This window comes from Carettochelys insculpta, chromosome 2, assembly GCF_033958435.1.
Source record: "Carettochelys insculpta isolate YL-2023 chromosome 2, ASM3395843v1, whole genome shotgun sequence".
In the NCBI taxonomy this organism is placed as follows: Eukaryota; Metazoa; Chordata; order Testudines; family Carettochelyidae; genus Carettochelys; species Carettochelys insculpta.
Genome location: NC_134138.1, coordinates 65,329,847 through 65,346,952, shown reverse-complemented (window position 1 = coordinate 65,346,952; position 17,106 = coordinate 65,329,847). Strand labels below are relative to the sequence as shown.

Sequence of the window (17,106 nt, the reverse complement as noted above, 5' to 3'; positions counted from 1 at the left end):
GCTGCTGCTGCTGCAGCTGGGGGTCCGTGCTGCATATACAGGGTCTGCAACTAGTTGTTGGCTCTGTGTATCTTGCACTGTTTAATGAAAGTGTGTCTGGGAGGGGCCCTTTAAGGGAGCGACTTGCTGTTGAGTCCGCCCCGTGACCCTGTCTGCAGCTGTGCCTGGCTCCCTTATTTCGATGTGTGCTACTTTGGCGTGTAGACGTTCCCTTGCTGCGCCTATTTCGATGTTGGGCTGAGCAACGTCGAAGTTGAACATCGACGTTGCCAGCCCTGGAGGACGTGTAGACGTTATTCATCGAAATAGGCTATTTCGATGTCGCTACTTCGAAATTAGCTATTTCGATGTAGCGTGCACGTGTAGACGTAGCCTTGGAGTTTCATGGTGTAAGTTGAAATGGAGCTCAGGTCTTCCCACTCTAGTAGCACAAGCTGTCAGCATTTGAGCTGAAACAGAAACTCCCTTAGCTGTTAGTACTGTAGAATCTGTGACACAGAACCACTCCTGATTCTGTCCATCCGTTTGCTATAATATTTCTGTCTGAACCATTTTATATTAATCGTAATCAATATGAACAGAAAGGTGAAGGGAGTGTGATTTTAAACTTACTTTTAAGTGCCCTCTTCCCCTTTCCCGCTTGTTTTTTCTTGAAAACCTCCAGCCTGAAAAGTAATATTCAAAGTTGCTTATTAAGGGGAACGTTACAGAAATTTGGCAGCACCTGTAAAAGCATCATAGCTATGTTATATTTCCAGCTGCCTGTTTATCAAGGGTTTATAGCCTGGTTATAAAACTTGCCTATATATTTAACATTAAAGAGTCTAGTGCAAATGTGCAGTAATTACCTTTCATAAAAATCTGAGCATGCCTACTGCTAAGACACCTTTCACAAATTGTCTAATTTCCTCCATATGTGATAGGCTGCTGCAATTCCCTCAGAGCCTCACAGTCTATTACGTAAACAATGTTCCTTGTAAATACTTCTTGAGTGGGGTATTTACTCTACAGTAAACATCAGCATTTTAGCCTGACTGTGTTTTTTGTGTGTGTATGATCAATTCAATATATATTACTTAATGTTGAGGTTGTGGTACAAACCAATGGGAATTTGGAAAGTCAAAGCCCAGGCTCAAACACTGTTGTTAATTCATTCACTGGTGTCTGTCTCGTTAACAGAGTTTGTAAGTTAAGATTGGAACTGGGCCAGCAGTTCAAGATATTGTTCAAGAATCATGTACTCACAGCAGCTTTATAGTTAGTGCATCTGGTCCCCTACACCTCTGAATATACCCTATTGGGGCCAAATTTTGCCCTCAAATACAAACTCATTACTTCTAGTGAAGTCATCTAAGGACAAGATTTAATGCTCACTTTTTTAAATTGTTCTTCAACTGTAATGCCAGCACCCATGTTCCCATTGAGGCATGTGCATCCTCTGTCATGAAGCTGAATTTCAGCTCCTGAGCAAAGCCCAGTGGCTCCCACTTATTAGCAACATTTAGTTCTTTTATTACATCTCCCTCCTCTAAGTTACCACTGCACCTTCCAGCCATGTCCAGGAAATAGCTCTTCAGAGGCACAATCAAGACACTTCTATAAATGAGGGCTTCTCCATTCCATGTGGAGAGTATGGGACACTTTCCCGGCTGATGTAAATTGGCATCGCTCTCTTGAATGTGGAGTATATGGAGATGTGTCCTGTGTTTAAAGACTTTCTCCTCTGAATTTACTTTAGCTGAGTTGAAAGAACTAGGGGAAACCAGAAAGAGAGGAAAATATGAAAGGAGAACAGGTGGGACAAAGTAGGAAAGAGATTGATGTTCGTGAGCTAGGGAATAAATTAAGTGAGACACAAGAAGGAAGAAGGGAATGAAAAAAGCAGAGAACTGTAGTTGAGGAAGAGTAAAGGAAGTTGTAAGGAAGTAGAACAGTCATTAAAAAGGATGAGAAAGAGTGAAGAAAATATAGAAAAATAAGAAAACATACAACTTTAAGTCACTAAATAATGTTTCATATGTGCTTGTACCTACATTTTGTGTTCAATATAATCGGGGGGGGGGCTCCCAGCCCTGTTCTGCCACGGGATGTAGGGACTCTGACTCCCAGCCCCACAGCAGCCCACCCCCACACGGCCCCATGGTGGTGCAGAGCCGACAGGGGTTCTGGCTCCCAGCCCCACACGGCTGCAGGCCTGGCAGGGACTCCAGGTCCTGGCTCCACTCTGCCACAGGTCTTGGGGGCTCCAGCTCCCAGCCCCACACTGTTGTTGGTGCTCTGGCTCCCAGCCCTGGTCTACCAACATGTACCATCACAAAAAAGCACTGAATGTAACCTTGAAGAAGAGTTTGGTGATCCAGAGACCTGGTAAAAGATGTCCCAGTGCTCATTTGGGGAAAAGGTAAAGGACTGAGGGCAGTACATGGATCATAGCTTTCTTTTTTCTGCTCATTCATGCACTGTATAGATCTGAAGACCAGAAGGGAACATTATAGTATTCTAGACTGAAGTGCTGCGTAACACATGGTCCATTCAGAACTATTCTGTCATGGATATGGAATCGCTGATAGCTGGAAAATTCCATTGTAGAATTCTAAACTCTTCATGCTTAGATACCTTTTTGATGAACAAAACCATTCATGGGAAGCCATAAAATATGTTTAATACATATTTAATCAATGAATATTAATCAGTTTAATCCATGGCTAGATAGTGGGGGGGTTTTTTTGTTTTGTTTTTTGTAAAGATAAATCCTAGAAGAGGTGGAAAAGACTTGATCAAATCAAGCTCTAATGGAGGAATTAATAATTTTATCTGCTACTATATTTGATTTCAGGAAAAAATAAAATTACTTGGAATTTTATGTAGTCCTACATTTTGAAATAGTATAAAAAATAGATCTATATATCTAATAGGCACTCTAACTCCTCTGGCACAATCCAGTAAATACCTATAATGAAGGCCACATTCTTCTATAGAATTAGAAACCATGTTGAAATTAACCTTGATGTGAGTGCAAATGATTATGGCTTTTTAAAAACTCACAGTAGGGAAATGTGTGTACAACTGTAATATTTTAGAGACAAGCAAATATGTACAGGCCTTTTCTCTTTCAGGTGTAACTTATAATTAGCCCAATTAAAGTAAGGTAAGATCAGGAACAGAATGTTTTCTTGTTGGATGTAGGATCTTCAGCCCATCTCATGACACATGCAGCTGGAGTGAGCTGTCACAGTACTGTGATTAATAATCAGTGCTGGAAAACATAAAAAAATAAAGATGCGCTGTTGTTATTAAATTAAGCTGCAGTGACTGCAGATATTGAGCTTTATTAGCAAAGTTGGCTATGTTATATATAGGTTACTAAACCTCTCTAATCCATAACTCTCTTATCTGGCAACATCTGTAATCTGGCAAGATTTTAGTTAGCCAGACGACCACTTATCATGGGAGTAGCCAAGTTTTCCGTGGTCCCATCAAGCTTGTTTATAGCCACCAGTCCTGAATCTCAGGGTGCATCTACGCTTGCATTCCTCTTTCAAAAAATGTATGCAAATGAGGTATAAATTTGCATATTTGGAATCTCATTTGCATATTCTAATTTCAAAAAAGCTTCTTTTGAAAGAAGAAAGCCAGTGTAGATGCTGCTCTTCCGAAAGTAAACCCATCTTCGAAAGAATCCTTCTTCCCTTTATTTAATGGGAAGAAGGATTCTTTCAAAGATGGGTTTACTTTCAAAAGAACAGCATCTACACTGGCTTTCTTCTTTCGAAAGAAGCTCTTTTGAAATTACGATATACAAATGAGGTGCCAAATATGCAAATTTATATCTCATTTGCATTTCGATTTACCTCATTTGCATGCCTCTTTCGAAAGAGGAATGCAAGTGTAGATGCACCCTCAGTGTTCTGTGCTGTTATTTAGCTATAATTTAACCCAAATGTCCTCTAAAAGCCCAGTTGGCAATGGAAGTGTCGGTAATGCTGCTAGACAATATTGACCTCCAGTGGGCTAGCAAATTCTCTCATTCAGCACTGGTCAGGTCCCAAGGATGCTGGTTTAGAGAGATGTAATGTGTAGAAAACTTAGTTGGCATTGTGTCCTTCAGGGCACAGGTCTGAGGGTATGGGTGTGAAGGAGTCAGGGTAGGGGCTTGTGGATGTGGGGGGCTCAGGTCAGGGGGCTGGGAGTGTAGGGGTGCAGGAGTCAGGAGTAGGAAGTGAGGAGAGGCTCTGGGCAGAAGGCTAAGGGTGCGGGGTGTGGGAGCCAGTGTGCTAAGGCCACAATTTTCAAAGACTGAATTAAACACTCAAATAGCCATCAAAGAACCAAACTCAATTTGTTGTTTTTAAGATACAAGCTGAAGATGTTCAGCAGCTCTGAAAACCTGGCCAATTTTATCTAGGTGCTTAACTATGCCTTTAGGTATGTAACGTCGGGTTCCAAAGCTTGAGAACATTTTGCCTATGGGCCTGCCTACACCCAGGGTTTGCACTGATTTAGCAATGTCAGTTTAGGAACAGATATTGTTAAATGAGTGCATGACCCTCGTGTAGAATCAGCTATGTTGAGAAAAAGGGAATTATATTGGTAGAGATTGTTTCTGTAAATTCACCTTGCCATTGATGATCCAGGGCACTCTCAATCATTAGCAGGGCAGTTCTCACTCCTTTGCCATACTTTTAAACAAATGGTACACAATAAAAATTTACCATGGTAAAATGATTAAAATAAGGCAACATGTGGCAGTGTAGTTTGTGTCTCTTAATAGACACTGGCTAAGAGTTTTAAATGTCTTGCTTGAGAATGGTATCTGAAGAATGATACAGTGTGGAAAGGAAGTAAGAGCCCAACTGCTTTCTAGTATCCAAATGAGAAAACTGTGGAACCCTGTGCAAAAGTCCAGGTTGAATCTTCCACTTGGATGTGGGGCTGTTGGCACTAGAACCAGACAGACATTGTGCAGACCAGCTGGAAGGAATTCAGCTTTCTTTAATTCCTCAATATGATACTTGCAGTGTGCAAAGCTGGTCTCTGCAATTCCCTTCCAGACCAAACTGCTTTCCCCTCAAGGCTGATATAAACAGCAAGGCAGAGGCATCTAGATGAGAATGTCCATGCTCACATGCTGTCTACCCCTCAGGGTCTTCCCTCCCTTCTCCAGAAGGCTGCATGTGACCTATTCTGCAGATGTTTGAGATACTGGCTACACCTGTGGTGCAGTTTATTAGAGCATGCCTGGGGTGTAATACACTTGCTTTCCCTCTATCCTTGCACATAAAATGTGGGGAGACAGCAATTTTTGGTGGCTGCAGGATTTGGATGGACACATGAAAAGATTCAGGACCTGACAGGGGCCTCTGTTATGTGGGGTGAGTTAATTGTTTCATGCATTGAGATAAATCAAGTCAGAATTTCTCCCTTTTTCATTGAACCTTCTAATTGACCTATCTCAATCTTTCTTCCTCATCTACGTTTTTCCTGATTCATTTTAGACATTCCAAGTCACAAAACAAAGAGACAATATTTGTATTTTTAAAGAATAAAAAAGGAGGAAGGTTTGGTAAAAACAACCCTGACAGATGGGCTCAGTGGTTCAGTAAATTAAGGTTTTTTACTTGTTCTTTTCAAGGATTTGTTTAGTCTAGATGCCATTGATTTATGTATCTTTTTTTGGCTGGGTTGTGTTTTTTATGCAGATTTCCAATGATTTCATTCAAGTTTATGTTTGCCTAGGATGAGAGAGTGGTTTGAGACAAATGTTAGTGAACTTAATCCTTATAGTGTTTTCCTTCTGAGGTCTTCATTTATAGAACTGTTTAGCCTTCAAAGGCATTGTGCATTATATGCTACAGAAAGGATCAGAAATAGAGCTTTGAATTACACTGGGAAATCATTTTTATTTTTCCTCTCACAGAAGTGGCAGTGCATTGAGGATTCTTCTGGAAAGCTTCGAATTCACAAGTGTAAGGGATCCAGTGACATGCTCACCATCAGAAAGAGAACACGAAGCATACACTCCCAGGCATACAACAGTAAAGACAAAGAATGCAACTGTGCAGATGCTGATTACCGAGCCAGCAGGACCCAGAGAAAAAATCAAAGACAGTTCACAAGAAAACCCAGTATCCATAGTAGGTGATCTCAGATTTCCTAGGTCTTCAGGAAGGGGGCATTGGATTAATTGAGCAGTGTTTCACCAGAAAGGAGTTATTTTCACCTGGATTTATGATAACTTCACAGGTGGTTTGCAGTCAGTACTTGAGTATTTACTGCTTCAAAAATACCAACAGCAACCAGAACCCATTTTTACAACAAGCAATGTTATTTAGGCCAGTTTGTAGCAATGATGATGTTTTGGTGCCACCTATTGTATGGTTTGAAGATAAAACCTGCAGAGTAAATTACAAAATCTATGTACAACAAGAAGTCTTGTGGCACCTTACAGACTATATACAGAGCATATACTCCAAAATATCTTAGTCTATAAGGTGCCACAAGACTTCTTGTTGTTCTTGAAGCTACAGACTAACACGGCTACCTCTCTGATACTTGTCAAAATCTATGTAATTATTACAGACATAGTAGCCAACCAAGCGTTTTCTTTCATCACTAATATTCAGTTATTGTGGTGTTCTAATATTTGCAATACACTTTTCTTGTTTTGGTTTTGCAGCTGAGACACTAAAGCAATTTTTTTTTCCGATCGCTGTCAAAATGAAAGCTTACCCAGCTGAAGTTTTCAAGCAGTGACAAAACAGCCTGCTTGTAAGCTAATGACTTAGACTCTGATGCCCTCTAGTGGAGCTTCCTTGAGTTTTAAAATACCAGTGCTTATTTTTCTTTATTAAGGACTAAGAAGACACAACTACTTTAGAAATCAGGTGTAACTTAACATAAGAAGATAAGAGTGGCCACACTGGGTCACACCAATGATCCATGTAGGTCTGTATCTTGCCTTCCGGTTGTGGCAAGTAACAGGGCAAAGAACATGAATAGAGCAGGGCAATTATCAAGTTGTCCCTGTCATCCAGTCCCCTTGCAGTCAGAGACTTATGAACATATGGAGCAGGGATTTGCCTCCTGGACTGTCTTGGACTGTCCTGGACTGTCTGGACAGCTACTGATGAGTCTATCCTCCATGAACTTACCTAATTCTTTCTACAATTTAGTTATAGTTTTGGCCTTCACAGTACCCCCGGCAACAAGTTCCATAGGCCCATTAAGTTGTGTGGAGAAGTACTGCCTTTTGTTCATTTTGACCCTTCTGCCTATGAATTTTAGGGGAGACCAATGGTTCCTGTCTTTTATGTGACAGAATAAGCAAAACAGCTTCATTCCCTTTCTTGACACCATTCATGATTTTATGGACTTCTTCTATGTTCCCACTCCCCGTCATCTCTTGTCTAAACTGAATTGTCCCAGTCTTTTTAATCTCTCCTGATATGGAAGCTAGTCCATGCCCTTAATCATATTTTGTTGCCCTTCTCTGTAACTTTTCAAGTTCTAACATATCCTTTTTTGAGATGGGGTGACCAGAACTGCCTGCAGTATTCATGGGGTGGGTATACCATGAATTGATATAGTGGAATTCTGATATTTACTATCTTATTATTTATCAATTTTCTAATGGTTCATAACTTCCAAAAGCATTGTTAGCTGCTACTGCACATTAAGTAGATATTTTCAGAGAACTAGCTGTGCTAACTCCATGGTCTCTTTCTTCAGTGATAACAGCTAATTTAGGCCCCATCATTGTGTATGTAGAGTCGGGATTATATTTTCTAGATTCATTACTTTACATCAATCAGCACTTAGTTCCATTTTCCATTTTTTGCTCCATTACCTCATTATATGAAATCCCTTTTTAATGCTTCTCAGTAAGTTTTGGATTTAACTATTTTGAGTAATTTTGTATCATCTGCAAACTTTGCCACCTCACTGTTTACCTTTTTTTTCTAGAGCATTTAAGAAAATGTTGAATAGTATTGGCCCTGGCACACATCCCTGGGTGCACTGCTGTTTCCTCTCCCACTCTGAAAATTGACCATTTATTCCTACTCTTTGTTTCCTGTGTTTTACTGGTCCAGGAGAAGACCTTATCTCTTATCCCATGAGTGCTTAGTTTCCTTAATAGTCTTTGGTCAGAAACCTTGTCGAAGACTTACTGAAAGTCCAAATACACTATATCCACTGCTTCACTTTTGTCTACATGCTCATTGACCCACTTACAGAATTCTAATGAACTGGTGAGGTGTGTTTTCCCTTTGCAAAAGCCGTACTATCTAGACCCAGTGGATATTTATACAGAAGTAGATATCTCCTCTTTCTTTATTTACTGACTGTGGTCCACTGGGTCTAGAAAGCATGGTAGGTTATGGAATCTACAGCACCAGTCCTTGTCACTGTAGCATCAGTGGCAACCTGAAGACACAACCTTTTTAAATCACCAAACCCCAGGGCAGCTTCCCCCTTTGCCATGCCCTCTCGTCCCTCTGGTCAGCAGGCCTGTGTGTTTGCCTTCACTGACTGGTTAGGCTGGGACTTCAGAGCTGCCAGCAGGCATTCCCAGAAATAATTGTGGAGGATTATATCATTTGAAAAAAATAAAAGCAGCTCACTACCAATGCTTCATTCATGCAGGGAAGGTTCAGCTTATTAGTATTAGAGAAATTAACAGCAAGCTTGTGGTATGAGCTGCAGCACCTGTCACTCAGTGCCATCTCAGAACTCTAGAAATCATTTCCTAATATGTTGCAGTACAGATTAACTGAGCATTTTTAATGACATTCATTTTACCAACGGTGTTACATATCCTGACATATTTTACCTATTCCATCTCATCTCATAACACATGAGCACTGCACCTTTAACACACATATAATTAGATGCCTTCTGAGATGGTGTCTCCTTCTTCTGTTTCAAATGTTTTGTTGTCTACCAAGTAACCGCGGAGTGCTCAGTACTTTTGAAATTAAGGGGAGGGAAATTTTCCCCATCCCACTGATTTTACAAGCTTACGTGTGTATGAATTAATACATTGCTCAGTATTTGGGGCTTGGGGAGGCCAGGGATAGAATGCAATATGGTGTGGTGTAAGGGATTTTATCAACGTGAGTTTGGACTAGCTATATTGCTCATAGATGGTAAAACGAGTGAGTGGTGGAGATCATCCAAGATCAGTGCAAATAAATTTTTTTATACCATCATGTATTCCATGTAGACCATGTGTTCAACAGGAAAAAACTAACCAAACAAAAACATCTTAACAATGTTGTAGAGGATCTGTAACATGTCATTTGAGAGAATTCTTTTAATACCTCCATTTCAAAGCCAGGTGTCTTAGTTACCGTGAATGCACGTGTAGAGCGCTTGCATCAAGCCATAAAAACGTCTCTGTTCCTTTACGTTTTTGTACTGTAGAGTTGTGACCTTTTTAAATCCAGAAGCTCAAGTCTTTCTAGGGGGTTGAAAGGAGTGCTGGATCTCCATGAGGTTAGGAAAATCTTGTCATTTCTAGCTCTGCAATGCAGCAAAATATCAGAGAGCCCTGATGTGCTTATACCTTGAAAAGCCACCTTAGCTACATAAATGAATCTTCTCCTTTTACTGTCTAACTTTGATAGCAAAAAGTGCCACAGTCTCTTAAACAAGTGATTTCCAGCACCCACAATGCCCACTGATTCCAGCTGCAGATGTGGATCCTCAACATGGCTGAAAATCAGATCCTAGATATATAAATTGTGAGTACGTAAAAATTACGGCATCTCTGCAAATTTGGACCTTAATTTACTGTTAAAAATTGTCAAGGAAATCTTTGCAAAGCCAGAAATAGAGCTGAGATCTCAGAGTTGGTGCCCCATAACAAATCTATCTTCCTTGCCCTTTGAATTTTGCTGCCTGTTTATGAGATCTGTTTTTGTGCACCTATCAGCAGGAATACGCTTTCCTCTTCTATTGCAGAATACAAACCCCGATTTGTTCACACTCGCCAAACTCGGTCCTTGTCGGTAGAATTTGAAGGTGAAATATTTGATATCAACCTGGAGGAGGAAGAACTGCAAGTGTTACAGTCCAAAAGTATTAGTAAGCGTCACGGCATTGAAAATGAGGATTCAGAACATCGTATTGATGATGACGATGATGACGATGATGATGTTGTCGGTGCTCTGGAAGAGGATATGATAGCTGATGGCATTAATGCTATTGGCCAGCCTGATTCTGTCAGAGTGACACACAAGTATGAATACTTTGTCCAGTTTTCTTTAAAGTAACTTTTCTCCCCCATTTTGCATTTATCCTTTTCTTTGTGTTATTGCTAGGGCGACCATATTTCCCTGTCCCAAACACAGGACAGGGAGATATGGGGTGGGAAGAGGCAGCTCCTCCTGGTTCTACCAAGCCCCCAGGGAGCCAGGAAGGAGGTGGCAGCTGCCAGCCCTCCCCAGGAGCCCAGGGAACCAGCAGCCACCAGCAATCCACAGGAGCCCCAGGAAAGTGGCAGCCACCAGCCCTGCCCTGGAGAATGGCAGCTGCCAGAGCTCGCTGGGAGCTCTGGGGAAGCAGCAGCCCCCAGAGCTCTCCAAGCCCTGGGGAAGCAGCAGCCTCCAGCCAACCCCCAGAACCCTGCGGAAGCGGCAGGGATGCAGCCCGTGCCCACGTTCCCCGTGCTACCCCAAGACACGTGGAAGTGACTCCCGCTAGCAGTCCCTTTTAAAAAAAAAGTAGGGGTGCCTTTTTGGTGTCCCAGATATGGGAGTGTCCTACCTAATACTGGACAGATGGTCACACTGGTTATTCTCTAGTTGCAGTTTATATAACATGGCGCAGTAGTGTACAAAAGCACGCTTTTATTATTTGCACGCTCTCCTACACAGGTCTGTGTCTCTGGAAGTGAGGGCACATTTGTGATTCCAGTTTTCCTGGCTATGTGTATTAATGGCACATATTGCTAGGGCTAGGACATGGCACCAGAGATTTCAATAAAGCAAGTTAAACCTATGTACCTTTGAGTAGAAATTTTCCCATCCTGCAAGAGTTTTTGAGATTTCAAAAAAATCCTTATCTCAGATCAGGACAAACTGTAATAATCTCGAACTCTTTTTCCAAATCAGTAATCCAACCAAATAAAAAAGACCAGGTCAATCAAAACATTTATTTTAGATAATTTCATACCAGTTCATTTGCATTTGACCATGTAGGTTTTTTAAACTTTTTAGTATAAATTAACTAATGTTTCCAAACAAAAAGTTGCTTCATGCAAGAAAATGAAACATTTTTTCAAAAGTTTTTCAAGTCAGGAGATTCATCAGAACTGACTCTTTCCAACAAACAAATTAACACTTCGTCAATAGGGAATATTTTATCCAAAAATGTCCACCCAGCTCTATAATTGATAACTCATTTGCAATGAGTGCGGTTGGAGACTCAGTACACCTTTTCCATCTCTTAACTCCTACGGGTCTATCTATGACTATCCTTTTCTTTTTTTCTTTTTTTTTTCTGGAGGCGAGGCCTAAGGGAGTCAAACTGGAGTAGGGCAGGTGAAGGATTTATCCATGGAGTCTCAGAAATGCACAATTAAGGAAGCTGGGTGCGAATGCTAGTAAGGGAAATTTGGTGGAAGCAGTTTGCTGATGTTTATCTCTCAGTCTAGCCTCAGTAAAGGAGACAAGGTGGATAGGGTAATAACTTTTATGGGATCAACTTTTGTTGGGGAGAAAGAAAAATTTTCGAGCTTCAGGTCACCCGAAAAAGAGCTCTGTATGTCGCAAAAGCCTGTCTTTCTCACCACCATTGTTGTAACAGCTGTCTTTAATCCAGTGATTTTGTTCATCACTTACAGATACTTTAGTGCACAGCTGTTCACATTTTTTAGCACTTCCACTACAAATAGATGTAATTAATTCATTACTTTGGACAATCATGTCCCATTCTTACCGATTTTTTGCTCATAGGTGGAGATTCCTGAGAGTGTGCCAACATAGTGAGGAAAAAACCTATCTTTCTGCAACTGTGGTTGAACAAGCAGTGGCAATTAAGGAGATTAAGAATTGGAGTTTTAGACTTTGGTTCCTTTTTGATTGGACAGAGCATCTCCAGCATGTTATTATTGTGTCAGCTTAACATAGCAGGCACAGAGCCTATGCCCAGGAAGAGTTTTCTCCATGTTGGAGAAAAATCAGATCAAGGCAGTTTTTTGGAACTGCCAAACCTATAACCATCCCTGTCTGCCATTGCTGAGTCCAAGGCAGGCAAACTGCGGCATCTGAGCCACATGCAGCTCTTGTATAATTAAACTGCACTTGCAACACCCTTCTCCACCTATACTCCTCCCATTCTCCACCTACCAGACTGTGGGAGGAGAGGTCTAGGCTTCCACCGAGACCATGGTTGAGCTAGAGGTTTCTTTCCATCAGGGAGAAGGAGCTAGGGATCTTAGCCCTGCAGGAGGCATCTTGTGGGGCTTGAGGCTTCAGCCCTAAACCTCGCTACCCTGCTGCAAGGCGAAAGCTCCAGGCCCTGCCTGGTGCTCATAGCTCTTGAATTTCTGAAGGTTATAGTCTGCAGCTCAGAGGGTCAGTAAATTTGGCCACCCTAGTCTGTTTTCTTACTTACCACAGGGCAAAGTATAATGGAAAACTTTATGGGGAGGAGGGGCCAGGAAGAGACGCTGGAAGAATGGAGAAGAGGCAGATGAGCAGAAGGAAAGCTGTTGATCTCTCTCCACTGTTTTGTTAAACACCTCCCAATACTTGCATCTGCAGGTGTTTTATTCTTCCAAATGATACCATTCACTGTGAGAGGGAACTGTACCAGTCACCCAGAGCCTGGAAGGACCACAAGGCCTACATTGATAAGGAGGTTAGAGGGATTTCTAAAACAGTTCTGAATAAAAATTCTAAACTCTTACATTACCACAGTGTAACTCGACATATAAATGTGCTTTCTAGATTGAAGCTCTCCAAGATAAAATTAAGAATCTAAGGGAAGTGAGAGGACACCTAAAAAGAAGAAAACCTGAGGAATGTGATTGTAGCAAACAGAGGTAAGAAAAATTTACCTGCAGCTCTCTTTGTCTTCCTGATTTACTTTATGAACTCCTGAGCTTTTATGCAGTGAGAAAGGTTTAACATTGGTACCTGTAAGCTTAATATCCAGATATTCATGTAAGCTGCAGAGTTTAAATTTAGACCTAAAATTGCTCAAAATTTGGACCAAGGATTTTGCTTTACCCCACTGTGCCATCAGGAATGAATGAAGTTCCAGATCTGTATTTTAGCATTTGATGCATTTGGATTCTGGTTATGCATTTGGATCCATCTATAGCAATAATTTTGGTATAGTCAGGGATCATGCAAACCATTCCTGCTAGTGAAACAGATTGTACATTGAATTATAACAATAAGAGTGCCTATTTTAAGTGCAGATGTTTACGAACATAAAACATATGGTGCACTTCTGTTTTGCTTGGACTGCAGAAAATGAATTAAGTTTTATCAAAGCATGAAAAGCTCATGTTTTTATATTATCTGTAGTTATTACAACAAAGAAAAAGGGGTGAAGGCTAGAGAGAAACTGAAAAGCCACCTTCATCCATTCAAGTAAGTGTCATTTTTCCCTTTGCTATCAGTTAGGTATTAGCTTTATTTTGTCCTTTAGAAACTGGGAAATATCAGTGATGAGTCGTATTCCAAAATTGCAACTGTCTGGTCGGTAACAGAAGGTGAAAACTTCTGGATAGCTGCTGAATTAGAACCTTCAGAAGCTCAGAATGTGAATTAGGAAATTAAAAGCAATGACACCAATGCCATTGAAATGGATTAAATGAATTATTCTGGGGACTGGCTTGACTTTTAGTTGAGTCCTGTTGTCTTTACTTCCTGTACTTGATATAACATTTATCCTATTTCCTTGTGATGAGAGCATCTTCCCACAATGTTAAGAGATGGGGAGGGCCGAGAGAGAATCGTAGAATACTAGAAACGGAAGGGACCTTGAGAGGTCATCAGATTCAGCCCTTGCACTCATGGAAGGACCAGGAACCATCCAGATCATCCCTAACAGAAGTTTGTTTATCTTGCTTTTAAATATCTTCAGTGATGGAGACTCCACAACCTCTCTAGGCAATTTATTTGAATGCTTAACCACCCTAACAGTTAGGAAGTTTTTCCTAATGTCCGACGTAAACTTTCCCTGGTGTAAGTTATGCCATTGTTTCTTGGTCTGTCATCAGAGGCTAAGAAGAGTAATTTTTCTCCCTCCTCTTTGTAACTTCTGGGTACTTGAAAGCTGGTATCGTGTCCCCTCTCAGTCTCCTCTTCTTTCAAGCTAAACAAACCTACTTCTTTTAGTCGTCCCTCATAGGTCATTTTTTCTAGACCTTTAATACTTTGTGTTTCTCTTCTCTGGACCTTCTCAAATTTCTCCACATCTTTTTTGAAATGTGGCCACAAGAAGTGGACACAGCACTTAGCTGAGGCCTAACCAGTGCAGAGTAGAGCAGAAGAATTACTTCTTGTGTCTTTCTCATAACGCTCCTGTTAATGCATCGAAAAATGATGCTTTTATTTTTGGCAACAGTGTCACACTGTTGACATATTTAACTTGTGGTCTATGACCCCTAGATCCCTTTCTCCTTCCTAGACTGTCGCTTCCTATTTTGTATGTGTGAAACCCATTGTTCTTTCCTAAGTGAGTAGTTTGCATATGTCCTTATTGAATTTCATCCAACGTACCTCCGACAATTTCTTCACTTTATAAAGATCATTTTGAATTATAATTCTCCAGAGTAATTGTAGCCCCTCTCAGCCTGTTATCAGCCACAGACATGTTAAGTGCACTCTCTCTTTAGCTAAATCAGTGCTCAGCAACATTTATCACCTTGTGGCGCACTTCAGTACTTGTCATAATTTCACGGCACACCCAATGTATATAAGCCAATCCCCTCCCCCACCACAGATCCAGGCACTTACAACCCCTCCCCACTCCCCCGCTTTAACTCAATGCCCTCCCCTCCCCCAGAGCCAGCACCCCCCCACTAGAACCCAATCTCCTACCCCTCCTCCAGAACTAGGCACCCTTGCCCCCCCCACACTCTAACCCAATCCCCCCACCTCCTCCAGAGCCACTGCCACCACTGCCACTGCCACCATGCACTTCTCCAACCAAGCAGTGGGGGCATGTGCGGAGCAGTGGACAGCGTTCCTGGTGCATGGCTCTGAGGCACACTGAGTGCTACTTCATGGCACACCAGTGTGCCACAGGACACCAGGGCTACGTCTAGGTTACAACAATTTGTTGACAGAAGTTTTTGATAGAAGATAGCTTCTGTCAACAGATCATGGCCAAACTGCCAAGCAGGTCACAAGAGCGATCCACTCTATCTACAGAGAGTGGCTGGACTGCTCAGCAACTCCGTCAGCAAAACAGCCAACCAGAAGCACAGCATACAGGGCTACCTGGTGTCCTGGAAGCCTTGTCTGTCAACAGAGGGCCCCTGGAATGTCCAGACTGGCTTTCTATCAACAGATCTCTGACGACAGAGGTGTTCTGCCTCGTGGGGAGTGGGATGTGACTGTTAACAAACCCGCTAGCATAGACATAGCCAGTTGCAGGGCACTGTTCTAAATCTTAGATCAAGACGTTGACCAGAAACAGTTCCAAAACTGATCCCTGTAGAACTCCACTTGTTATGCCCTTCCAGCATGACTGTGAACCATTAATAACTGCAGTTACTCAACCAATTATGCACCTAATTTATACTAGCCCTACCTATATTGTATTTTCCATGGACCATCCCTAATTAAGAGGCCTCTCTGATATGTAGTTTCAAGCATTCTGGCTTTTAAAAACTCAAATCAAATTTGCAATTGCTGCAGTCCTTTGTGGTGTGTTTCCCCGGAGTGCTACCTGGAACTGGCATACCACTGAACCCCCCAACCCACTAGCCTGAGCTCCCTCTCGCACTGTAGTGCTGTGAAAAGCTGCAAAGCCATCCAGGCTGTATGTTCATTGGCATACATACAAGTAGGCACATACCCTGCTGAAGTTACAGGCAGGCTTTCTGAGCAGCCCTACATAGGCAGAGTAAAGCAAAAGCAACATCTAGCTCCTCAGGCATGCACACCCTTTGGAGTATAAACCAAAAATTGTACTGTCTTGTGCTGCACAGGGAACTGTACAGTGTAAGCTCCTAAAATTTGCCCCTTCCCTCCATGTGGAGAGAAATATGCAACAGCCTTTATTCTTTGAGCGAAGCATCCCTTGCATACACTTCACTCCAATTCACTAGTTTAGTAAAGCAAAACAAGTTTATGAACTACAAATATTAGATTTTAAGTGATCGTAAGAGACAACAAACAGATCAAATCAGGTTGCCTAGCAAATAAACAAAAAAGCAGGCATAGCTTAATATACTAAATAGACTGAATATAAATAACAGATTTTCACTCTAAGAGATGATGCCAGCAATCTACAGAGTCTTAATAGGCAAGTTGCACTGGCTTAACAACTTGGAATCTCCAAGTGTTTCATTTATAGGCTAGAAATCCCTTTAAACTGGGTCCAGTACTACCCACAATTGAGTCTTTGTTTCACAAGAGTTTCCAGGAGTCTTCTTGGGTGAGGAATGGAGAACCATGGGTGATGTGACTCTCTGTCTCATGCAGTCATACTCCGAGATACACCCAATCAGGTTATGAGAATTCAAGTTTACAAGGAGTTTGATTTAAAACCCCTACCTCATCTTATGAGGTATTTCCTCGAATTTACGAGGACCAATTTCGATTTCGTGCACCTCAGCGGGACGCGGACACCCTAAAGTGGGAGAAAGGCTGCAGCTCCTGGCAATAGCTGCCCACGGCTGCATCCCACCCGGCACATCTCTCCACAGCGCCTGGCGGCGGTTTCCCAGAGCTCCTGGCCCAGCCTTTACCTGTGGCTGGTCTGGGTCACCGCCTTGCCTCTGCAGCAGTGGCGCACCCCAGCCCCGCCGTCAGCCATGGGCTTCCAGGTGCTCCTGCAAGACGTGGCTGCTGGGTGCGCAGCCCATCCCAGCCCCGCCCCTGCCACTTGCTCCCCGGGCAGCTAGGGGGCCGCCGCTGC

General features: G+C 42.1%; 1 protein-coding gene across 4 annotated transcripts in view; it reads left to right on the top strand.

Moving 5' to 3' along the window:
- The window catches only part of SULF1 (sulfatase 1), a 189,534-nt gene that overhangs the window by 148,001 nt on the left and 24,427 nt on the right, over positions 1-17,106 (top strand). For all 4 annotated transcript variants that reach the window (XM_074987108.1, XM_074987106.1, XM_074987107.1 and 1 more), the window contains 5 exons: positions 5,918-6,134; positions 9,964-10,240; positions 12,768-12,864; positions 12,954-13,048; positions 13,539-13,604. In XM_074987108.1, coding sequence (XP_074843209.1) covers positions 5,918-6,134; positions 9,964-10,240; positions 12,768-12,864; positions 12,954-13,048; positions 13,539-13,604 — 752 coding nt within the window. The remainder of the gene's footprint in view (positions 1-5,917; positions 6,135-9,963; positions 10,241-12,767; positions 12,865-12,953; positions 13,049-13,538; positions 13,605-17,106) is intronic.